Source organism: Equus quagga, chromosome 8 (assembly GCF_021613505.1).
Source record: "Equus quagga isolate Etosha38 chromosome 8, UCLA_HA_Equagga_1.0, whole genome shotgun sequence".
Taxonomy (NCBI): Eukaryota; Metazoa; Chordata; class Mammalia; order Perissodactyla; family Equidae; genus Equus; species Equus quagga.
Window position 1 is genome coordinate 118124899 of NC_060274.1, and position 26377 is coordinate 118151275.

Here is a 26377-nt window from a genome sequence, read left to right on the forward strand (position 1 = left end):
AGTTGCCGGCTAATGGTCACTTTATTGGATGGAGTAGAAAAACATTTCCATCACTGCAGAAAGTTCTGGCCTAGAACATACACGTGAGGATATATACCTCCAAATATGATTTTAGAAGATCAGTTAGTGCCATGAAGATGTTAAAAATTATTTTGAAAGAAAAATAGAAAAACATTTTAAGCTAGTCTAATGAGAATGGGAGTATCTGTGTTTTGAAACGCAAAACATTCTTCCACCAGCAAAGGTCATGACTGAGCACAGTGACCTCAGATGTCCCAAGATCAGCAAATGTGCACAGACCAACCTCATGGTGCACATTTCCTGAGTATATAGATCTGACTATACAGGAATTTACATGACATTAGCCCATAAATTCTGAACCTCCAGTTAAGGTTCACCTGAGGGATGAACCTCAGCAGTTTCATGCACGCTGTTAGTATTTAGCTCTCTCTTCCAAAGACTAACAGTTGTTTACGTAGACTTGCCCCTGGATGGGGACATGAGCACGTAAACTGTGTTGCTGTTCTTGGTTGCTCAGCGTAAATTAGAAACTTGTGAAATTGCAAACACATTTTCATATGTTAAATATGGCTATCAAAGCAGAATTCTTTATTTAAATAAATGATTAGCATTCATAACAGAGTGCTTCCAAAGAGAAACACATTTTTCAATTGTTCTGTCACCACTGAGGACATTAGCATGAATTCAGATTTTAGTCAGAATCAGAATCAGTTTGTGGATATTCTACTGAGAGTTCAAAGGCAGAACTTAAAGCCATTGGTCTCACGGTGCTAGAAGAAAGATAAAGAGACAGGACAGACACAGGAAAACACAATTCAGGTTAGTTCATGCTTCGTGACAATTGATGATATAGTATAAAATCATTTATACCAAAAGTACTGTTAAACAATATTGACAGTAGATAAACATGGCTTTAGATTCAGAGGGACCTGGGTTTGAAGCTTGGCTCCCTTTTTTTCACCTTAAAATAAGAACCCTATCTCCCTTTTCTAGACTAGAACTTTATTGGTGCAGAGACTAAATTTATCTTGTTTGCTGTGCCCAGTACATAGTAGGTAGTCAATAAATATTTATTAAATGAATGAATGGATGAGTTAATATATGTAATGTAACCAGAGTACAGCACATATTATGTCTTGATATTAATAAATGGTAACTAGCGTTATTGTAATGATTACAGTTATTGTCCAAGATCCCAATCATCTGGGGTGACTTCACAATCACTGATCCCCTATCTAAAAACTGAAAAAGAAAAAAGGATGGCTTGCTGGAAGACCACGCTGGATTTACAAAGCTCCAGCAAGAGAGGTAAGAATGATAAAACCAGGGACAGAGTGCCTTCTCCACATGGTTGTTGCATCCAAGAGTTTCTTGAGTTCCTGTTTCTGGGATTCTATGGCCCCAGCAGGGGCTCTGGACTGGGCGCAGAGCCGTGAACAGCTCAGCGATCGCCAACTCCTTTGCAGAATGAGAGAGAGAATCAGAGGAAAGGGCTCCATCTGGGGAGAAGACAGCCCTGCTAATAAAAGATGGGTAAAGCTGGCCATGTGGACAGATGCAGCTGCAAAGATTTAGGGCTCAATGATAATTAAAATATCTGTGCATCTTAGTAGTTAGAAAAACAAACCCTGGACTGGAAAGTATCAATGGGAATATGGCCTGAAGTCGCCCTGGGATCATCTTCTCAACACACTGGGCACGAGTCAGACTTTCCCTGGACCACTTTGGTCTCAAGTTCTTAACTGAGCACAGTGCGTGGAGATGATTTACAGGAGGTGTATCACAATGACTCAGAAAAGAATGCCTCTTTAGTTCAAGGAAGTGGGGTTAGTGAGGAGGGAAAGGCCAGAGAGAAAGGAAGGAGACTGAGAATCTGGGCCAACTTCTACACTCTCGGGGGAGAAAAGTTCTTACTTGTCAGCCAATTTGTAGCACAGGTTTTCAGGCTGGCTGTGGCTGCCCTTGGCCCGCCTGCACACTGTCATCATGTCAGCACCGAGAGGAGCTCCAAGTCGCCTGGGAGAACAGGGATGCACACTCAGTGAGCCATGACAGCAAATCTAGGGCCCACACCCCAAACTATTTATCCCTGAGAGGGTCCATCCAAGAGTAGGGGTGTGTGACAGGAATGCACCATTCGGAATCCCTGACCCACGAGTGAGGCAAGGGCACAAAATCCTGAGGTTCAGACTCCATGCCAACCTCTTCTTGTGTGTGTGTGTGTGTGTATCTTTATATTCTTTAGCTAAGGTCACCAAAAATTTTAAGAAAACATATACCCCTAGAAAGCAAAACATAAATCCCAGCACAGCCCAACATTTTTTCAGGCTCTCCAAGAACCTGTGATGAATAATCCCCGAAGAAGAGAAGAGTTGTTACTTTATTTGAAACAAGAAATAAACCATACACCAAAGCTGAAATATACACAGAGATACTCTACTCTTCCGCTGGCCTTAAGGTGGGCGTAAACCCCCACTGTCCTTGGGTTCAGGGCCCTGCACTGAGAACCTTTCCCAGTGGCTCCAAACCCAGGAGGAAGAGAGGCCTAACCCCTAGGTCATCTGTCTGGTCTCAGGAAAACTAGGGGATGGTCCCAGGAAACCCAGGAATCCCACTGAGCCTCTCAAACCTGAAAGATAACAAGGATCATGTGGACACCAAAGCAGGGGCCTTAGTGTGGAAGTAGCGGTTTTATAAAACTCCCGTGCCTGACATCCAAATGAACTAAAGTAACTGATTAAAACGTACTATTTCAATAGCAAGTCCCTACAGAACTCTATCTCTCAACATGAAAACAAATGGACATTGGTCAAGTGGACGTAGCTAAGAAGAACAGACCCATCAGAGAACGCCAACAGGACAGGCTGTGCAATTCTTCTGAAAAGCATAAACACCACATGACTGGTCCCTCCTGATGGAGAGGAGGTATCTCCTTGACTAGAGGTTCAAGAAGTACTGAGATACTGGAGACTCACAGTTCTTTTCTACTGACTTCCAGGGAATCCCTCTCCCAACTCCATATCATGTTTCCAAGACTCCTACCCCCCTCCCAGGACGGTTTACCTGCCAGGTGACAGGGTGGATGCCCAAGGTCTGGCCTGGGCATCTCTTCCCCCAAGAAATCAAAGGGCTGGGCTTCAAGACTTGCATATGACTCTCAAGAACAAGCAGAGAGAGAAAGAGAAAAAAGGAGAGTGAACATGGGCAACAAATTAAAAAGAGGGAGTTGAAAATCGAGGAAGGGAACAGACAGCTCCAGGAAACTGTGTGTATTTGGGGAGGGGGATGGAGCTAGGGCCTGCCCACGCAGCTCAGTTGTCCTCTTACCCAGAGACACAGCACCCTACATTCTGGGCTATGTCAGTGCTGAAAGCAAGCCCAGTTATCTAAATAAGCCAGGCCCCAGGGCTCTCCCTCCTGTCATGGAAGAGAGCCCTGAAAGACCTTTCAGGGACAGGAAGGAACTCATTGCCCCTCTCATAATGCTCTGCAAAGCTTCTGGAGCCTCTCCATTTGGCTGGGCTCACAGACACTGCTCTTCTGTCCTGCATCTGGCAGAGGGCCCCATCGGACGTCAAGGATAGTGGCCACTCCCTGCCGCCCTCCTCCTGCCTGCCCTCTGCCTCCACACAGACCAAACCCACAGTGATGCAGCCTTGTTCCATGTGAGCAGCAACTCTCTCCACCCACCCTCTTCTTTCAAGCTGGCTTCCTCTTTCACTGACTATGAATAGGTGCCAGACCCTGTGCAGGATGCTCTGGGGACTCAAAGATGAGTAAGACATGGTGTCTGCCCTCACGAAGAGCATGCAGGATTGCGCTTGGGTCATGACCAGCCCTGTATCCTAGCTCTCTCCCCAAGGGAACAGTTTTTCTATACTTTCCAGGAAGCCACAGCTTTTCCAAAAGGGACAAAGCCCACTGTGTCTAACGCACAGAGAACCAAGTATGGACTTTCAGGTTAAAGATACCAAGAAACATTTAAACAATATGGTACTTAAGTGAACTTGCTTCTCATCGGGCAGTAATAACATCCCATACTAAAATCACGGTCCCCAGAGAAACAGCTGATACCATATTCTGAGAAGCAAGTTCAAGTGTGCTTCAGGGACCGGAATTGAGGGAGCACAGAACCTCCTGCACACTCAGGAATCAGCCCACTAGCATTTCTGAATTCAAAGAGGAATGGAAAATGCTGCTCCCACAAAACTGACCGCTTTTTGTCTCTGATATTTAAAAGTCATTAATTAGGTGACAAGCCTAGCCTAATTTGATAGTTGGGAGTACTCTGTCACTTAAATTACCATAATAAATTCCACTGTCACTTAATAGGTCTTGGATTGCAAGATGGAGCTATTTCCCAAAGTGTGGACTAATGGGGATCTGTCCCAGTCCACGTGGGGACCTCGTCAGACATGTAGATTCCTGGGCACCTCTCCGATGCACCAAAACCGACTGGGGGCTGGCCTGGAATCTGCATTTAAATATCGTAAATCAAGGGCTCAGGTGATTTTTACACAACCCAAGGTTCTTTATTTCTCCTAGGCAGTTTGGCCTTGTGATCCAAACAGACTGTTTTCCAGGAGGTATCATGAATGCATGACTAGTAGTAACACGTTTTCCCCTCAACTGCTTTCCATAAAAGTATAACTTCCCATTCACCAGATGGGCTTAATTAGTACTAATAATTTTAATTAGAATTAAAATGTTATACAAAATTTTGAAGCTAGATGATGTGTACATGAAAGTTCATATTTTTTGTACATTTGAACATTTCCATAAGTTTTTAAAACTGTCTTTCGAATTGAAGAAAAATATTTTTTAAACGCCAACACCTGTAGCAGATTATGTTTACCCATCAAGTCCGTAATCTAATCCCGTTTTTCTTCCTGCTAAAGTGAATACTGTAAAATCTGTTCTTGATTCAAAGGTTCTCTTTGGGCATCAACATCAAGTTGATTGTAGTGCTCAGACGAAGTTAAGAAGCCCGGTGGGTGAGTCTTCTCAGCTTTTACTGTTAGGAACTGCCTTCTGCTGTCTCGATCTCCTGGTGCTGAGAAAACCTCTTACTCCTAATTACCTCTCTGAATTACCGTTAATTTTTCAAGAGGGAGAGAGAGAAAGTCATAGTGAGATGCTTCTGGTTGGTCTCAAAAGCCTATGGAAAACACAACTGCTCCAGACGGACATTACCAGATCAAAAAACCTGTATTGATTTTAAATCCCTTTAAGTTCACCTGCTTAAAATTTCAGCATGACCTCTGAAAACACTATTTTTCTTTTATTAAGCACTAAAATGTGAAATTATTAATTAAAAAACAAATACCTCCCCCCAAAAGGGTCAAGATTTTAAAACAGATATAGTGTTTTCCCACAGGCAGAAAGGAGGAAGCGACAGAGCAGATCTTTTCCTGAGAGCAGTTCTTACAGGAGAGGCTGAGTGAACCTGAAGGAGGGAGGGGAGCAGCCAGCTGGGGAGCCGGCAGCTCCCTCACACCCCACCCTCGCCGGCCTGCCTACCTGCTCTCTTTCCTCCACTGCCATACGGGGAACCAGCAAAGGCAATCTAGAAACGCCAGTCTGATGAAGCCAGCATGGTCACAGTGCTAGGAGCCCAGGGAGACGGTACTCGTGGTCTCAGGCCTGGCCTCTCAGAGTGCTTCTACCTACGTTAGAGCATCGTTCATTAATTAACTATCCATTTTTTATATTAAAAATCATATGGGGGGCCAGCCTGGTGGCGTAGTGGTTAAGTTCATGCACTCTGCTTCAGTGGCCCAGGGTTCACAGGTTTGGATCCTTGGTGCAGACCTAGCACCACTTATCAAGCCATGTAGTAGTGTCCCACATAAAATAGAGGAAGACTGGCACAGATGTTAGCTCAGAGCCGACCATCCTCACACACACACACAAATAATAAATCAATAAATCATACAGAATGCCATTGAGCTCTCACCAACAGTAGTAACCTTCCTATTAACTCCGGTGGGTTTTCATGGTGGCAACAGGGGAGGTGATACATTGTCTACAGAAATTTTGCTGTCAAACTCACTTACAAAAACAGTTCAGATATTACTGTTTTAGAAATTCCTAGAAAAATAATCTGGATATGTTTAAGCCACAGGGGGGAAAAATGATTTCCCCCAAATCTTAAAATAAAAACAGTGATTTAAATAAAAAGTGAAATCTGGAAAAGTTGATCAACTTACAACTGAATAAACAAAATGATGCATACAATGGAATATTATGCAGCCATAAAAACGAATGAAGTACTATTACATGCTACAAGATGGATGAAGCTTGAAAGCATACTAAGTAAAAGAGCTAGATATAAAAGGCCACAGACTGTATGATTCCATTTACATGAAATGTACAGAACAGGCAAATCCATATAGGGCAGGGGAACTGGGATTGACTGCTAACAGGTAAGGGTTTCTTTTTGGGAAAATAGAGAAGTTCTGGAATTAGATAGTGGTGATAGTTGTACAACATAGTGAATATACTATGTCACTAAGTTGTACACTTCTAAATGGTGAATTTAATATGAATTATATCTCAATTAAAAAATACATTAAAAGCATATTCAGAGAAAAAATAAGAAATTTTGGCAGGGGAGGAGGCGAAGTGAGGAATAAAACATACACAATTATAATACATTTCCTGTGTCTTTTATTGCTCTAAAGTTAGTATGTTAATTCTGAAATATAGGTAAATACATATCATATATAATGATTCCTAAAATGGTCATACTTGATATACTGAATAAAAAAATACAATTTAGATCATAAATGATTACATAATAATAAAGTTAAATTTTAAATAATTTTTATTTGTGTTGCAAATAAAGCTGCAAGCTGTTCAACTTTAATGATTCTAATAACTCTTAGTTTTATCAGTTTATAAAGAGTAGGCAACACAACTGAGAAGAAACCATAACAATTACAGTAGAACAAAAAGCTGTTTTCTCAACTGAGCGATCTTCTTATTAGCAAGCATATCCAGAAGGTGTTTGTTTTCAGAAAATACGTTGAGAAGGGAAAAAACAAAGCAGAAATCACATTATACAACTCTTGCTGTGTCTGGTTAGCGAAGCTCACTCCTGAGTCTCTTGATGCTTTTTTTCATCTTCTTTAAACAAAAGTGTTTTCTAAAAAATTAAAATGGATTGCTCTAGTTTTTTATATAATAGCTTAATTTTTTTGTTTTTGGAGTATTTTCAAAAACGAACCAATTTTCTCCCACTTGGAGGAAGATGGAGGACTGTGGAGTGGGTGAGGAGTGAGGGAAGCCTCGGAGCCACACCCAGGGGGCCACGTTTGGCAAAATGGCAGCCTGCACTCTTGAATCAAATGGTTAACCCAGGCCTGCGCAAAAACACCACACACCAGGACCAGACACCAGGCCCTCAGTAGACTACGCTGGGTAAAGACAGCGGTAGGGCCAAGGGATGACTTTTCTGCTGACAGCCAAAGTCTTCCTGTTTTCAAGAGTTCTGCTTTTGAGCCCAGAAGATTCTCCCACCAAATAAGATTGCTCAAGAAATGCTGGTTGAATGAATGAACACATACCATTTTCTTACACTTAACATGTCCATCAACAGATGACCGGATAAACAAAGTGTGGTCTAGTCATACTGTGGAATATCATTCAGCCATAAAAAGGAATGAAGGACAAGTACAAGCTACAACATGGATAAGCCTTGAAAATATCATGCTAAGTGAAAGAAACCAGTAACAAAAGACCACACATTGTTGATTCCATTTATATGAAATGTCCAGAATAGGCAAATCCATAGAGATAGAAAGCAGATCAGTGGTCACCAGGGGCTGGGGCAGGCGGAATGGGGAGAGACTGCTAATAGGTACAGGGTTTTTAGGGGGAGGGGAATGATGAAAATGTGCTATAATTAGATAGAGGTGATGGTGCATAAAACTGATTATGCTAAAAACAACCGTACACTTTAAAAGCGTGAATTCTATGGTATGTGAATTATATCTCAATAAAGCTGTTATTTAAAAAAAAAAAAAAAGAATCAGCAGGGACAACTGCTAAAGTGAGGAGTCCTGGCCCCACCCCAAAGTGAGTGACTCAGATTGCCCAAGGAGGGCCTAGGAATCTATATTTCTACGTTCCCCAGGGAACTCATAGGCTGACTTCATGAGTAGAACCACGGAGTGCATTTTCCTGTCACTTGCAGTGTCAGGGTCAGCCACAGAAATACTCTGCTTCACCCTCTCCTTTGTAAGGCAACCTTTTACTGCAGTGTGTCTCTTTGCTCCTTTTTTTCAGATCATCTTTGAAATCTGATGGAGGTGTTATCGGCACACAGTGAGTTGCTCCTGTCCCCTGAACCCAGGTATAAACGCTCCAAGATGCTGTTCACACATCCCTCCCTACACAGGCTTCAATATCAAGGCTTGTTTTCACTCTAAACGAGGTCTCAAGACCAAGAGTATAACCTGAGTAATTCTAAGACTTTCTGTCGGTATGAATACCCAGCTACTGACAATAATATTTTCTTTTAACAACTTGATCAGTATTTTCCTGACCTACACCTGTCAGTTTGTCTGACAAATGAAGCCACCGGGAATCTGTGGCTACAGCAGCCTGACTGCAGGCTGGACCACACTTTGTGATGCCCCTGAGGCCAGAGCCAGCTAAAGATTTTTATTGTTCTCACTTTCATAAATCCAGGAAGGATTTTTTCACATCTGCAGAACATTCCTACATATAGAGATGTTTTTGGCCACCTTAGTAGGATGGAAACACATTTTTCACTTGACAATATTTGCAAATCATGCTTTTTCCCTCATTCATTTGCAATGTCAAAATACTTCCATATGTTGCCTTTAGGTTCACCATTTTGTGGAAGGTAAGAAAAGAAAAAGTACAGTTAGGTGGCCATCTTGCAGATGAATACTAAACTACAGTGTGGGTAAGGCTTTAGTGGTGTCAGCCCTAAGTTAATGCTCGATAACTACGAGTGTCACCTCTCTGGAACAAGTTAGTATGAGTCTGCCATAAATCATGAAAGTATGAGTAATAAAAGTTATGAAATATGCTAATACTGCCAAAATGTGGTTTGAAAATCTGAATTTAGGTAAATCTATTTTCTTTTAAGTAAAAAAGTACATTTCCTTTTGTTTCTTTTGTGTATTATAGGTCACCGAACCAGGAGGACTCAGATTCTAACCTCTTTCAACTCTCAAACACTTCAACTTGCTCTTCCTTCTCTTTGTTTTGGCTAGGCTATAAACCACTTCTTATTTCTAACTTCTACAGATACCAATGTCAATGCTCCTACCATGTTTCTAATAAGGAAAGAGAGGCACAGGGAAGTTAGGGCACTTGTTTAAGTTGTTACAACAACTCCTAAGTGACAGAGCCAGGAATGAGGATATGTTTCATATCCAAATCTGGTCACTCTGTATTCAATGTCCCTGTGGCCTCATATCACATTCTCTAATCTAGATGAGAACTAGCCTCGAGCTCAGTATTTTGAGTGTCTGTCTTGTTCAGCTCTTCAAGATCAGCAACTGTTGCAGCCTTCTTTCACACCACGCCAAATTTCATACACACTTGCGAGCTGGGAGGGAGAGCAAAGGTTTTTTGTGGATTTCTCTTTTTATGGTTCTGTGATTATATATTTCTATGCTTTGGGAATCAATCCTAAGACATAATCCTAAATATGGAAAAAAAGTATGTATAAATGTTCATACCTATATTATCTATAACATTAAAAAATTAAAAATAACTCAAATGTCAAGCAATATAATGGTAATGTAAACTATGATACAGCTATTCAATGGAATTTTATAAGCAAATTAAATTATGTTTAAGAGGACTACAATTCTATAGAGACAGAAAGTATACTAGTGGTTGCTTAGGTTGGGAGCGGGAGGGCATGAGGAATAGGGCGTGACTGCTGGCGGGTACAGGATTTCTCTCTGGGGTGATGAAAATGTTCTAAAATTGCTTGTGGTGATGGTTGCACAATTCTGAATATACTAAACCCCAGTAAACTGTACACGTTAAGTGGGTGAGTTGTAGTGTATGTGGATTATATCTCAATAAAGCTGTTATTTAAAAAAAGTAAATTAAAAAGTCAAGGTAAAAAGACTATTACTAAATGGAAAAAATGCTCATGTTGTAATATTAGCGGAAAGAAACAGGATCCAAAAACTTTTACCCAATATGAATAAAACAGTGTTTAACAAAGGAGGCAGAGAGGAATCTATTCAAAATTGTACACATAAGAAAATGTGGGAGGAAATATAACAAAGGATTAACAGTACTTGTCATTGGGTAAGCAACTTTGCATAATTTTTTTTCCATTCCACTTATCTATGTTTTCAGCAACAAAAATACCAGATTTCCAAATTTTCTATAACAGGCATGTATTTTTATTACTATTACAATTAACGGGGAAATGTAAACCCTGCTGTTGTCTGTGGGTGTCTGGGCTGCCCTGAGGCGCCCCCAACAGGCCTCGCAGCCACAAGCACATGTGCAGGGCACCGGGCTCAGCCGAGCCCATCACTCCACTACTTGTTTGGCTTTGCCACAGTATTTCCTGAGCGGAAGGGTAAGTGGTGCTTTATTGTTATCACCTCCTTTCCCCAGTGACCACCAAGACTCGGATCCTGGTCTCCAGTAACCACTTCCCAGTACAGATGCTACAATGGGTCCAAACAGAGATTATATGGGACCTATGGCCAAGAGGCAAACAGTCATGTAATTCATTCTTCCAACTAATAGTTGTGTCTACTTCACACAGGGGACTGACTGAAGCCTGGGAGAAATGTAAAACAAATAGATTTATGTGCCCTTCAAGAGTTTTCATTCTCGTACAGGAAATAGATGCACATGACAAGGCTATATTACATATTTGAAAACTGCTAAGACAGTAAATTTTAAATGTTCTTACCACACACACACACACACACACAAGTTAACTGTGTGAGGTAATGGATATGTTAACTAACCTTATCGTGGTAACCATTTTGCAATGTACACGTATATCAAATCATCACATTGTACACCTTAAACCTACACAATGTTATACGTCAATTATATCTCAATGAAGCTGGGGAAAAAAGCGCACATGAATGTCTCCAATACGAAACACAATATGACAAGCAATAGGCGAAGGCGAGATCCCTTAGCGGATCTGGGCTTGAAGGATGGGCTGAATTTCCTTTGGGGTGTAAAAGTGAAGGCACAGATATTTCCACAATCTCAGGATGACTAAGCGCTTCCAGAAGCACAAACCACTGAAGGAAAAAGCAGCACGGACTCTGTAAGGAGACGACAGCTAACTGACTGGCTGGCGTTCTCTGCAGGGGTCAATCAATAAGTGAACCAAGGCAGAATCTGCGAAAACAACTTGTGGAGATTTTCTGAAAGTTTGTACCAAGATGTTACCAGAAGCATGACAACCTTAAACGTTATATTTTGAAATAATTTCCAGCTTGTGGAACAACTGCAAGAATAGTACAGAAAACTCTTCTATACCTTTTATCCAAATTTACCAAGTTTTGACATTCTCTCTCAATTAAAGATTGTTTTAAAAGGTTCTTTTGGAGATTCAAGGAAAATGAATGCTATCCAGCCACTAGAAGCCTTCAGTGCTCATAAACCAAAAAGAAAACAGAATCTTACAAATCCAGTTTACTGAAGTAAGTAAGCACATCCAGGTCCAAAAGACAGCTCAACCCCCATCCCACCCGCAACCCTCCACCAGGACCTCCCAGGAGGACACTGAATACTTTAATGCCAGATTTCCAAACATGCAAGGAGAGTAGGAAAACACTGAAACATAAAAAAGATGGAGGAGAGGAGTGTGGGGCAACTAGCCCTACCAGTTATGAAAACAGACTATAAAGCCTTGATCATTAGAACAGTGTGGTACTGCCACGAGAACAGATACATACACCAGTGGAACAGAAGAGAAACTCTAGACACAGAACTTTTTATTTGATAAAGTTGGCATCTTACATCACTAGGGCACAGACAGGCTTGTTAATAAATGGTGGGGAATAAATGAGCAGCCCAAAGGTGTTCAAGTAAGATCACACTGCAGATCTGATATGTTTGCAGTCCTGATGAACTGAGGATGACTTTGGTCTTTCTCAGAGCCAGAAAACTGCAGGCAAGAACTAGTTTGACAAAGGGGCCGCAGCCCAAAGGGGGTTAACAGCAACTGCTGAAGGATCTGACAAGTGTTCCTGAAGAGCTGCGACTGTCCTCTCAACCTGCTGTGATCTGAATGGAGTTCCAAAGTCTGATTCTTTTCCTATGGCAGCCCTAGAGCTTAAAATATATTTGTATAGCACCTGATTTCCATATTATACACACATTATACAATACATAAGCCCCCTCCCTCTCTCTGATATCCAGATGTAATTATTATTATCCTCATTTTGAAGGGGAGAAGATCAAGGGGCAGAGACTTGCCCAGGATCACAGTGTTCAAGCAGCAGCTTAGGGAATCTAATTCTTATTTTTCTATCCTAAATTCTCTATTTCGCCCCTCAAACCTCATTATCTGCTCTCTCAGTACCTTCGACTAGAACTACCCCAGACAGACACCTCTCACAAGCCCGATGCAAGAATCTGCTACTCCGTGATGCCAGGACCCCAGGGGGCAGTAACCTCAGAGTCTGACCCACAGGGGTCAGGCTCTTTAGGGGGAGCCTGACTTTCTTCCAAGGGCAGCAAGCAGGAAATAGCTTTCATTCATAACCTTTGGGAGGGTCAGGGTAAGGAAATTAACACTGTTCCATCCTACAATCTGTCAGGCATTGCATTAAGCACTTTACAAGCACAGTCATAGAAATAATGTATCTCCCAAGAGAGATGAAAACACAGTCCACATATATTCTTCTACACTAATATTCAGAGGAGCATCATTATTCATGACGGCCATAAAGTAAAAACAATCCAAACGCCATCAACTGATGAATAGATAAAATATGGTATGTCCACAGAATGGAATATTATTCAGCCATAAAAGGAATGAAGTACTGACACATGCTACAACATGGATGAACCTTGGAAACTTTATGCTAAGTGAATAAATGCCAATCATGAAAGTTCACATATTGTATGAATCCATTTCTATGAAATGTCTAGGACAGGGAAATCTATAGAGACAGAAAGTAAATTAGTGGTTGCTTAGGGCTGAAGAGGATGTGGGCGATTGGGAGGTGATAGCTAAAGGGTATGGATTTCTTCTTTGATGTGATGAAAATGTTCTAAAATTGACTGTGGTGATGGTTGCACAACTGTGAGTATACTAAAAACCATTAAATTTTAAACGGATGAATATCTACTGAATGTGAATTATACGTCAATAAAGTTGTTAGCAAAAAAAGAAGGAAAGAAAGAAAGAAGGGAGGAGAGAGAGGAGGGAGGGAGGGAAAGAGGAAGGAGAAGGAAGGAGAGAAAGGAGAGAGAGAAAAGCTAAGCACCTTGTACCACATACCAGGTCAAAATAGCATCGCGGGGTTCTTAAGACATGTGTCTAGCCCCAAAGCCCTCGTTCTAGTATGCTATTACCCCCTTCACTAGTAATGACCATGTCAAACTATTTAGTGAGTGAATCTGACGAAACAAGATTCTTATAAATACAGTGGTTAGGATAAAAGAACACAAAATCGTTAAAGAAACAAAACACAGGTAGTAGATACGCCGCACTACACAGAGCTTCCCTACCTCACAAACGGGCCCCTTTTTCTGCAAACAGCCTCTTCGCTTATCCATGGGCAGCCATGTTTGAACTATGATCCCACCCCCGGCCACAGCTGATTGGCTCTAGAGGAGGTGTAACTCAAGTCAGGCCAATCAGATTCCAACCTAGGGAGTTGCGTCAATCTGTGTGGCCGGAACAGGGAAACACGGCCTTGTGAGGCAGACATTTTCCGCCCTGTGGACTAAGGAATAGAGGGTGCTGGGCTGTGGGGGAGAAGAATGATGCCAGTGGAAAGATGGCTTTGTACTCCCTGGATCCAATCCACTCTTGAGGCTGGGCTACACTCCTGCCCGCAGGTTCCACAAGATACCTTTACACCCTTGTTTGCTTAAGCAACCAAAAAAATCCCCACTAACACACAGAGTCACGTTCAATTCGTGTTCAACTACTATGCTCAACTACTTTCCCAAAGTGAAAAAGGAAAGCTATTGCGTGTGAGTTTTAAACCTGAATCTGCATCCACATAGCTGAATCTGAGCAAACTTGAGCTACCAAGGAAACTAAAGCCCTCGTTAGGTTTGCTTCCAGCCTGGAACAGGAGGCTGGGTGTGCTCCGATCATTCCCATTACAATGCTGAGGATCAAGAAGCCCCTTCCCTTCCCTGAGGAGACTCTTCACGACACAGGAGGTGCGGGGAACATCTGAAGTCTTAGTAAGGCTGATGTCATGAGACCTAAACTTTCTAAGGACCTGAACAGCAGATTATAAACATTAGTACAGAAAGATTTGCTGAACCCTTGGATGAAATTAAACAGGACATGGTGTACATCAGAAGGTGTACAGTTTCCTTCCTTCCCAACAAAACTCCACTGAAAAAACTCTGGCCTTCTATTGGAACAGACCAATGAGAGGTTACTGTGGGTAAACGAACAAATAGAAGGCACGTGTGTTGTCTTCAGCTCTTATTTTGGATCTCCAATACACCAGAAAGCAGATCTTACATCTCCGTCAGCCACACACACACACAGGCAGAGACACACTTGAATGAAAAACATTTACAACAGGCTGCATAATCTGAACACCAGAAGAAGAGCTGAGTTGATAGGAGGAAAAGGATGGATGAATCCTTTTCCCATCCCTCTATTTATGGGAGTCATTTCCCTTCAGGAAATGCTGAGCCCCTTCTCCCAGGACCCTGTTGGGAATGACGCCTGCACTGGCTGACCCAGCCTTCCACATCCTCCTCCTGGCCTCAGCAGCTCTCCCCTCGTGACCCAGCCAGTCACTGGGAACCCAGCCTGTAAATGACAGTGCTTCTTAGAGGCCCCAGTCTAGTGAGCAAACTGACAGAGGAAAGAAAAAAAAGATAGCTAATGAAGCTAGAAAAGCCCCTGTGATGGAGAAGCTCCCAAATATGAACACAGCAAGTGACAAGAAGGAAGTCAGAGCTAGAAATGACACCACAGTGGCCCAGGAGTTTTGCGAGTCACCTAACTTGGGTCACAGGCAGAAGCAGGGCTGTTCCTGTCACCCCATCTAGGGCTCATTCACCTCCTCCACACTCCTTCCCCTTCCCCTGGTGACTCATGTTTCTGTGGAGAAGCTGTCCCAGGAGAGCCTGGGTCTACTAGTTCCGTATTCTGGATGAGACGGTTATTTTCCTTTTCTTTTTTTTAAGTCAGTTGAGAAGTCCACCTCCAGAAACCCAAAGAGATCCCCAGGGTTAGTGTCCTTTGGTTTTTTTAAGGAATGGAAATGTTCTTCCTTGTTAGGATGTTGAGAAATTAAAAAAAAAAAAAAAAAAAAATTTGCCCCACAGCTACCAGGTAATACTAGCCGCTGGCTCCTACTGAATACTTTTTCTTCTTTTCTTTTATAAAAAAATAAATACAGTGTTCGGAGCTTCTCTGCCCTATACCAGAGAGGAAAAGAGACTCAGTGTTAGCAAGTTAGAGGAAATGAACTGGAGACTGAGGGTAAGACAGAGAATCAAAAAAGACACAGAGACTGAAAACCAAAGAAACAGGGAGAAAATGGTACTTAAACAGTCAGAGCCACAGAGAAGGAGAGACCCACCAAAAATCCCAAGACACCGACTGAGCAGGAGCTTACATCGGTCATGTCCGGATGCCTCTCCATTTGATGCAGCATGCCGGGATGAACTTTTGTGCAGCTGGAATGCATAGAAATTAAATACTATGTCCAAGCGCATATCGTGGGCAAGAGAATAGCTAGAATGTTCTATTGGCAAATACGCCTGGGCTTCTGTGAATTAGAATTCTCCGCCCCCACATATCTGTTCATACTTTTTTACTCAGTTGTCATCCTACTTCTTCCTTGTTATTATATTCCCATGCATCCTCCAAAATCTATCTTAAATCCCAATTTCCATAAAACCTACCCCGGGCACCCCAAACTGAAGATCTTCTCCCCTCCTCTGAATTTCTACAGCACTTCTTAACATATCTACACTAGATAATCTAAATGTGCATAACCTCGTGTTATTTCTTCCACAGTTGGCTTTAGTTGTGATTTATATATTTTTTATTCAAGATTTCACATATTAATGTTTGACACTTCAAATTAAATTGCAATAGTGAATGAATGGCTAACATTTATTGAGCACTTACTATTCTCTAGGCAAGATTCTGCACAGATTATTTCATTGAATCCTCACACCGGCCCTTCTATCGCCTCTCCTTTACAGATGCAGAAATGAAGGCCTGGAGGGATTAACTTTTCCCAAGGCCACAAGGATGCTGAAGGAATCCAGGCTGTCAGACTCAAGAGTCCAGTGCCTAACGCCCACGAGGTACAGGCCTTCCCTTCCTGGATACAGAGGAGCTACTCAGAAAATTGTTACGAGGCAGCACTCAGGCTGCCATTCTGTGACTAGTTTTTCCCTCTGAAGGCTTTCCTGATGTTCATTTTAACCAGACCTCACCTAACAGTAATGCCGAGGAAGGGAGGAAGGCCCCCCTGCGTGATCTATCCCAGCCTCTGAGCACCTGGAGAGCCCCAGGCCCGTGCCTCCCAGGGCTGGGTGCTCGCACCACACCAGAAGTAGCCCCTTGAAGGGAATGCACCTGAAGGCTGAGTTCTGTCCGCTTCCTGGCACGACATCTCTGGCTCCAGCTGTGCTGCCCCACACTCCTCGCTTTCCCACCTCCTCTCTCCTCTCGCCTTCCTGCCCTCCTCTTCCTTTCCTCCCCCTCAGACCCTTTCCCACCCTCTTTTGCTGGCTTCTGTTCTCTTTCTTTCCATGAGCAGAGAGTTTCCAGCCTGGCTCCCGGCCAGCACATTTGGACAGAAGGCAGCAATCTTAGAGGGAGACGTCACCTCCCATCCCCTTTCCGGGGCCAGCACCGTGGCTCCACACGCCCAGAGAGACAGAAGTGGGCTGAGGCTGCCCCGCCTGCCCCCAGTTCTGGGAAAGGGTTTGAGAGAAGGTGTCTGGTGGGGGTTAAAAGCAAAGGGTTTGGAAACAAGACAGACCCAGGTTCAAATTCCAGCTCTGCTACCTGAGAGCCGGGAGACCTTGGGCAAGTTACCTTTCTAAGCCTTAGTCTCTCTGTAAAGTGGCGATGGTAGTGGCACCTACTTGGAAAGGCGGCGGTAAGGACTGCACCTGTAAAGCATTCGGTATGGTGCGTGTCCTGTAAAAAGCACTCAACACCTCTTCTGTCATTATAAGCTGAACTTAACTCTGCCAAATAATACTGATAAGAGTAATAATACAGGACTTTGTTTTAATAATAATAATACCACCTCCTCAACTCATCTCCAGGGCGGCTTACCCAGCCTCAACTGTTAGCAAGTGTGATAAAGCTGTAAAACACTCTCAAACATGAATTGCTTTTATGACGTAATCTGTAAAAGTTGGTTTTGGAATTGGAAGGGGAGCTGACCCTCTTCCCTTTTGAGTAGAAGCCGGGTGGTACTAGTGCTCAGCCTCAGTGCCAGACGCTAGAGGGTAAGGAGGAGCCCACCCTGCTCAGTGCAGCCTGCTCATCCCGGCTTGCCTCCCCTCCCACCCTGTTTTCTGGCTCCTCATAATCTGAGGCCCTGTTTCTGTTTGTTTACTATCTGTGCCTGGTGTTTTGTACTCAGAAGTTGTGCAATGCCTGGGAATGTGTTCATTTTAGCTAAGTTCTGAGATATGGGAAATGGTCTTTCCCCTCTGATTTTATTTAGCTAATCGGAGCCAGCGTGGATGGCTTTGAAATGAATCAATACGACTAATCAACGAGCTGAACACAGTACTCTGTGTGAGGTGCTGTTGGGAAATACAAAAATATTCAGTCCCTGCCCTAGAGCTAGGGATAAAAGATACAAACCAATCAACCAAAGGGCAATAAAAGACGCAATTATCCAAGACAAAAAGACTAGATCAGTCCAGGGAATGCTGACACATGTTTAACAGAAGTCACAACGTGAGATTGGCCTAAGGACTAAATTTGAACTACAGTGGTAAATGTTGTGAAACAGATAGAAACTGGAGGAATTTGGAGACGGGCAATGAAAGTCAGAGGAGTCATTCATGGACTGCTTCAAAGAAGAGGTTAAATCTGGTGGCCCTTAAAGACTAGACTGGGTTCGATAGTTGGGAAAGGAAAGTGAAGGTGAGGCAAGAGCATGAAGAAAGGGAGAAGGTGTACTCCTGCCGGGGACAAGACTGACTGAGGGGACCGGAGCACTGGGATGGGTGATGGGGAACCATGAAGAAGAAGAGGGTTGGCAGACTAGACTTGGAGATGTTCTGAAACTAAGAAAGAGGAGTCAAGGTTTGCTATCCTCAGAAAATAAAGAGGATACACACTGAAGATATGCACTCTTTTGGACATGATAAGGTTAAAATGGTACATTCAAGAGGAAACATGTAGAGTAGGCAGTCAGAAGTAAAGATCTAAGGGTCTACTGAAAGGAACAACCCTGGAGGTGTACATTTGGGAGGGAGCTGATGAACCTGTGAGCATGAATGAGCTTCTGAGGGAGAAAGAAGAAAAAGAAGAGTGAAGAACTGAGGCATGGTGGTGGTGGGGGTGGTGCTCTTATATTGCCCTGGTTACTCAACTCTTGACTCGGTTTCTTTTTATGTTTCTTTATCTGGGCCTTCCAACCAGGAAGGTCTGATGGCAGAACAAGTGCATTAAGCTCCTTTTTATTCCCCTACTATGTCTAGCCCAGATCTTGGTCTGTTGCGGGTGCAGTGTAAATGCTTGTTGAATGAGAAGAAGAAAAGAAATCAGTGATCTCTTTCTCAAAAGACATTTAGGACAACCAAAACAGTTGTCTCAGGTGAAGAGACAAGATTCAAAATACTTAACAAAGGTGTGGCATGGACACCAGCCAATCAGAATGGCCTTATTGTTAACCCTTTAATGGCTAGATGTGTGGGGAACTAGGGGGTCCCAGGAATGTGGGACACTCGGGGGCTCAGGGCAGCAACTGTTTACCAACCAGTACAGAAGCATTTCAGCATTTTGACAAGTGGCACAGATGCATCAGTGCACACCAGTTTTACATCACACTTGACCTGGGTCAGGCATGTCATGTACATTAGGCAGCTCAAGAACAATGAGAAGAGTGAAATGGCTGTTGGGTGCATCACAAGTAACCTGGGATGAGGTTTCAGCAGATGGTTAGGGAAGGAAGCCAGATTTCAGGGACGTGGGGAGGAGTTTGTGGACCTGCCTCAGGGGCTCTTCCCGTTGCTCTGTCTCCCCATCCTGAAAGCAGCATTCTCCTTTTCTTTCCCCCCAGGCAACTGGCAGCCCGAACCAGGGGGCTGTGTGTATACCTAGAAGCAGCCTCTTTGACCGTTTCCACATCTCTGTCCTAGGCCAGGGACCTTGGCCGTCCTGTGTTCAGGTGAAAGGAGAGCCTGGAATAAGAGCCTCTCTCGGCCCTGTCTCTGCGGTGCCGGATTCTCCAAGTCTCATTGTTTTGGGAAGCACCAAGGAGCTCTCTCCTCTCTGATGTTTTTCCACCCCATAAGACGCATCAGTTCAGCTGGAGGGTAAACAGAGAGCACTGGTCCCCTTTTGATGTCCTGGGAGCTTTTCTATGTTTGTTGATTGTCACAAACAGATGATGAAATGGACCAGATGTGAAAGATGACAGTTGCCACAAGATGCCAAGGAGTTATACTTGGGCTTAGATGACCATACGTCATTCCAAATGAACAGATCTCACCTGCAGCTCAGAGTATTAAGTAGAGAATCCCCCTGATCCCCCAGAGGGCTGGAGACATCTCCCTGGCAGAAGTCCAGAGCACCGGCCAGCTCCTCTGTGTCTTCCTAGCCTTCACCTTGACCAACTGTGTGGCTGAGAAACTGGTCCCACTCCAGCTGCAGGGGACGCAAGTTCTACGTCTCAGACTGCCCCATCTGTCCTGTCTAGTGACCAAATCAGTGCCCTGCAGCTTCCCCCCCAACTAACTTCTCCCCTGACCAGGCAAGGGCAGTTTTAATCCTGATTGGCCGCATCATCCCATACAAATGCCTCTGCTTGGTCATCTAGGGGGGTTGAGCCTGCATTTCCCAGGGACATGAGAAGCACCAATAAAATTACAGAAGTGTCCTGCTTTCATGACTCCAATTTGCTGGGAAAAAGCAGTCAGTTATTCTTTTTCCTATGGTGTGTGGGGGAGGGCAGGGATGGTAGCACTCATCTCCTCTGACTCATTTAGTGGGAACGAGAAGTCAACACGCAGCACCAGGTCATCCACCTGACCCCCTCCCCTTCCCTGGACTCGGACCTCTGCTCTAGGGGGGTTAAGAAAGGCTGAGGGGTGGAGGGATGGTACAAAATCATGTCTGCCTATGTCAATGCACCTGGACCAGCAAGGAGAGTGGATGGACGTGTCCAGTTCTCACCCTTTACCTGGGCGGCCACAGTAGCAGTTTGCAGGGACAGTCCCAGGGGAGGCCTCTTGTACATCAGTTAATGACTTCCCTCTTCTTCCCTTTTGACTTTCCAAGCGTCCCAGTTTGTACATCCAGTTACCCTATCCATTACCCATGGTGGATTTGCAGAGAACTCAGTGCTCAATTTCAGCCCTTACGCCATCTTCTCTTCCGAGAAGCAAGGAAGTATGAGGGAGAATGACGGAGGCACTTTGGATTATTCACTGGGTTGGCTCTTGTGTAACCCACTCCACCCATCCCAGGTTTCAGCCTGAACAACATGTGCAATCCTGGTTATGTGGGATCCAGGTTATAGGAACACGAAACCAACAGCAAGAGACAAAATTGGGACAATTTGTTTGATGACAATCTACAAAACATAAAACTTTTCTTAGAAACTGTAATTTTAATATGTTGCCTTTTTTAATTTAACAAAACTCAAAATAGTAGATTGCCTCTTTGAATGCACTGCACTATGAATTTTAATTTTCATATTAACATATAGAAACTCATAGTAAATTCAGTGGGGACGCTTGGGTTAAGGGAGAGAGAGGTAATACATTTTACAATTTTTCAAAGACTGAGTATTGAAATCTCATTTTTAAAATGCCCATCACTGGACACAAATATATTCAAGATGCATTTGGCTTTGAAATCTCTTCTAATCTAGCGATTCCACTTCTATGAATTTATCATATAGAAATATTGTAACAAGTGCTGGAGAGTGTTTGTAGTGACTAAACCCAGAAACAACCAATTGCTCACAAATAGATCATTTGTTAAACAAAGGAAGTCAATCCATACAAAGGAACACAAGCCAGCTGTGTAGAAAGAGAGGACTATGTACATCCCACATGGAATCATTCTCACAAAATACTCTTCCACTATGATAGCGTGCTTCCATTTTTGTAACAAACAAACATAATATATTACATGCAAAGAAAAAAAACATCTAGGAGGATTTGGTATATCTGCCACTCAGGGATTGCCTCTGAGAAGGGAGACAGTATGGGATAAACTTTCATTTTTCATTGTATTATTTTTATGTACCGCTTAAATGTTTTACAAGACGCATAATTTTCATAGTTTATATACAACATATATATGCATATATAAAAGTATGTGTACAAAAGGAACCTTAAGATTTTTAAATATATTTTTTAAGAAAACAAACGACAAGAGGAAATGCATTTGACACTCTGCTTGAACTGGTCTGACAAGCCTCCTGATAAGACACGCAGCCCAGGGAAGGCCTGGGTACCACGGGAAGGACAGTCGCGCTCGCGGTCACGGCTTCCTGTCCCGACCCCACTCTCTGGCTCCATCCTGCTCTCATTTCCTTCTGAAGGGAAGCATGGAAGCTCCGGGTCCCCCCCCCCACCGAGGGGGGCTAATCTCTTCCGTAAGCTTGCTAGAGGCTCACTCACCCCTTCCTTCCCCAAGGCCAGGGGGATAACCCCTAACTTGGTTTTTGGTAGTTGGGCCAGTGAGAAAAGGGGATCTCTAGGGCTCACCTCTTTTAGCCGACTGCAGGCCAGGGACGATCCAGGGACGATCGTGTCAAAGGGAAGCCAAAGAGAAAGCAATTCAGGGCTCCAGCTGGCAAAGGGCTTAACTTCCAGGCAAACGGATAGTCGGAATACATTTTTGCCCAAATCAGACAATGATTCTACCACAAGGGTAAAAGCTGGTCTGACTCTGATTTCCCGACATGTTGCTGTCTTTTGAACATCAAATGTAGAGAATCGAGTTAACCATCTGCCTCCTATAATTAAAGGGGCTGATGTGCCTGTCAGTCCTTCTGCTGGGTGGCCAGTGCCGGGGATTCAAAGAGATCCTGGGAACCTGTGGTGGCCCCCTAGTCCTGGTGGAGGAAGAAGGGTCCATGCCTGGACACAGGAGGCTGTGTGGGACACAAGGCAAAGCAGGGGTCAGCCTTGGTCACTGGGGACTACCAGTGAGACATTCTATGGGCCCTCGGCAAGCAGAAACGAAGGGGCTGGGGTTCCAGAGATAGTGCAGGAGGCTATCAATTTTGTCTGTAGCCAAAGAAGTGACTGCCTACAAGGTGTACTTGAGGGTTGCTGGGAAAGCCATCGAGCCTCAAAATCTCTCCCCTATTATCCTGTCAGAGTTGCTGAAATTCAGCCCTTAGAGACTCATTCCTTTTGATCGAGACTTCATGCATATTAAATTGCAAACTAATTCTCCTGGCTTCTTTCCAATCTAGAAGATATGGATCAGAGAATAAATACACATGAAAATCAGGAGGGCAGTAAAAAGAACCGAGCTCAGAGGCTCAGCACTCAAGAAAGGGAGACCTATGTGGGTTCCAGGCGGAAAGAGAAAGGTGCCAAAGCTTTTCACTTCTGGCTAACATGCAGCACCGCATACAATAGTAGTAGACCAGACAGACCTAACCGCAGAAAAATGCTTCACACACACACGCACAAGCTTCGCATAAATGTGTTTGTCACTAGCCTCCTCATCTGGATCTGTTTTAGATGTCCTTAGATCTTGATGTTGAAGCCTGATTAACCAGTTGACTCATTACGAGTGACAGCCTTCCTAATTTTAAATTCTATGGTGTCCCTGCTCTTGGAATCTGAGGTTTCTGTGGGTGATTGTTAAAGCAGCCACTCTCAACCTTGGCTGCACCTTCAAATCACCTGGGGCCTTTAACTAATACTGATGTTGAGGGCCCACTCTCAGAGATGTTGGTTTAATTGGTAGGGGGTGGGGGGCCAGCATCAGTTGTTTAAAAAATCCCCCTCCCCGACCCCAGGACATTTAAACGTGTATTCCAATGTGCATTCCTTCTTAAAAAAGTTAAGAAATGTGCTGAGGGGGGAGCAGAATCTCATACTTACTCAATTTAAAATTTAAGCCATCTATAGTTGGCAAGGAATGGTTCAAACTTTAGGGGGCACATTAGCAATGCACTGACACAGATTCTGCAGGTTCTGTCTCTTCTGCAGAAACCAATGGGAAGGGCCTGGCCGAGATGTGACTGAGTCTGTAGACCCTCCCAGCTCTCAGCTCGCAGTCCCTGTTCCTCTGCAGCATTCCTTGTGTTGCAGCAACAAGATTCCCACCCTCCCTGGCCTCACTTGGAGAGGATCTCTGGCCTCCTGAGTCCCACACTTCCCTACTCCCTAGGTCTGAGGGCAGAAAGACCTGGACCACTCGGGGAAGTGGGCTTGCCCATCAGGATGGAATCTCAAATGCTGTTCCCACTCTCCCCGTTTCCTTTGGTCAGGATTTCTGGTTGCTGACCCTCCCAATACACTCTGCCCTACCTGGCCTCTTCTCTGGACCAGAGTCCCAGCCCACCCACCTACAGGCCATACCATGATGTGCCTGCTTCCCCCTTCATGGTTGGGCACCCTGGGTGGTGGCTCTCTGCACTCATAGACGTACATGTCACCTCTTCCTACATTACAGGGACCATGGGCTTCTCCACAGAGGGCTCTCCTGGCCCTAGCTGCCCTATGCCATGACTGCCCACAAGCAGTCTGAGGCTGAGCTGACACTCAGCCCCCCACAGAAATGCAATACATTCCCAAGTCATAAGGGGAACACAGTATAGGAAGATGCCATGCGGAATTTTATCTTCCCACCTTTTGTAACACCCACAATGAAGATTTTTTTCCTGTGCCACTCTTTAGTCTTTACATAAAGATCCACGTGACAAATTCCCAGTTGCATTCAATTCCAGGAAAAATTCTGTTCTGAAAATTAATTTGTATGCTTTCTGTTGTCCAAAATCCAAAACCATGCAATCCAGTGTATTTTTATTTGTCTCTAAGCTGCCAGAAAATTGAGAGCCAAACTCATTGTCCAAGTGTCGTAATCTGCTAAATTCAGGCCATTCAAAATATCCACTCCTTTTGCTTTGCTTTGTTTTCTCCTGAGCTTTTCTGCACTCAGTTTTGGTCTGCGTTATCTCACCTTGTGCCCAAGCCTGTCACCAGGTCCTATGTCTTTATCTTCCAGATCTTCCCATCCCACCCATCACTGCTGTCATCCTGCACGTCAGTAATTCCGGCCTGGGGACTGCCAGGCCTTGGTCTTGTCCTCCTCCAGCCTCCAGCCAACCACCAGGGTGAGCATGCTAAGATACCAAGCTGATCCCATCACTCCTGCCTCAGCGAGCTCCTGCTCCCCTCTGGGGGCACACTGCCACCATGATTCTCCCCACACTTGCCTGTCCCCTTTCTCCCTCCTTGTGACTCTGCACAGGCCGTTCTCTCTGCCTGAAACAACCTTCCCCGCTTTGTGTTCTTGGTGAAGAGGTTTTCAGGGCTGGGCCCCAGCACGGTGTACTCTGTGGGCCTCCCCTGAGCTGGTGGCCCTGCTCTGGGTTCCCTACCACACAGCACTCAGCCCAGCCAGACCAGAACCGGTTTTAATTTTTTATTTGACTACCCAACTAGGATAGGAAGGAAGGGAGAAATCTTACTCACCACTGTGTCCCTAATACCTAGCACACAGAGCTGAGGAGTGAACGAACGCACAACACAGGCAGGGTTCAAATCTTCGCGAAGGAAAGGACCGGAGGCCAGCATCTCCACCAGCCTTTTCACTACCCTTCCTCAAAAACAGTCACTGTTTGCCCTTGACTTCTCACAGAATTCTGCTCCATCCTAAGCAGCCGGCTCCAAGACTTTCTACTCCACTACTTTGGTGTGTTTGATATTTGATGATGCAAGCAGAAAGGACTTTCTTCTTTTGTTTTATGTAGTAACCACCGAGAGTGTTAATAACAAAATCACTGCAGAGTGCCTATTATAACCCCATTCCCCAGGGCCATTATTACCCCGTGTCATTTGGAGCATTAGAGAAGCCCCATCTCTGAAGCACGTCTCAGCACCAGCCAGAAGTGTGCCCGCTCCTTCCCCAGCACCAGCCGGCTAAAGGGAGTCAGAGTACTTCCCTTGCCCCAGTCTATGCTCCTGGAGGGCACTGCCCCCCTTCTCCACCCGGTCCCCTCAAGGACAGGGTTCCACCGCTCAGGACTGGTTCTCCTCACTGGTTTGAATTCAGTTCTCCATGACCCTGCTAAACTTCATTGTATCCTGTCTTGTTGACAAACTCCCCCCTGGGCTCCATCTGCCACCAGTTCCATCCTTAGGGGAAAAAGAAGATCAGTCAAGCATCTTTATCTCCCTGCTTTTCCAAGACAGCAAATTCTGACCACAGTGAGGGCGGTCAGCCCCTCTCGATTCTTTCTCTACAGAGACACACACACACACTCACATTCACGCCCCCTGGGACCCAGCAAGCGCAGGGCGGGGGCTCTGTTCGGTTTCTGCAGGTTTCCGAGGCGCGGGACGACGGCTTCCCCGGCTCGGCTCTGGAAGTCATCCCGAGCCCCGAGCCCCGGAAGGAAGTCTGGACACCACTTTGCTCAAGTCCCACAGGTCCCGAGAAGCGGCTCGGTCCCCACGTCTGAACACGGGAAACCCAGTCTTCAGTCTGCAAGAGCCACTTCCCAGCTCCGGGTCGGGGCAACTCCAGCCGTCTTCTCCCTTCTCCCCCGCACGTCCCCGACTCGGTCCCCCCGCCCCCGCAAGTCCCCTCCTCGGTCCCCCCGGCGTCCCCCCGCCCGGCCCTACCTCCTGGCGGGCCGTGGCTCCGCGGGCTCCGAGGCGCAGCTCGGGGGCGCCCAGGCGGGCGCGGGCGGCGGGCGGCGGGGGCCCGGGGCGCCATGGCCCGCAGCCCTCCGCCCCGGCGTCGGCGGGCCTCTCCCGG

The 26377-nt window shown here is 44.8% G+C and overlaps 1 protein-coding gene across 2 annotated transcripts in view; it reads right to left on the minus strand.

Moving 5' to 3' along the window:
• Positions 1-26358, minus strand: part of DENND2A (DENN domain containing 2A) — a 99404-nt gene extending 73046 nt beyond the window's left edge. Inside the window, exons 1-2 of one of the 2 annotated variants that reach the window (XM_046669673.1) lie at positions 26242-26358; positions 1936-2037 (exon numbers count right to left, since the gene is read on the minus strand). In XM_046669673.1, coding sequence (XP_046525629.1) covers positions 1936-2009 — 74 coding nt within the window. In that variant the 5' untranslated portion in view covers positions 2010-2037; positions 26242-26358. The remainder of the gene's footprint in view (positions 1-1935; positions 2038-26241) is intronic. The other variant, XM_046669674.1, reaches the window with a different exon arrangement.
• Between the last annotated feature and the right edge of the window lie 19 nt (positions 26359-26377).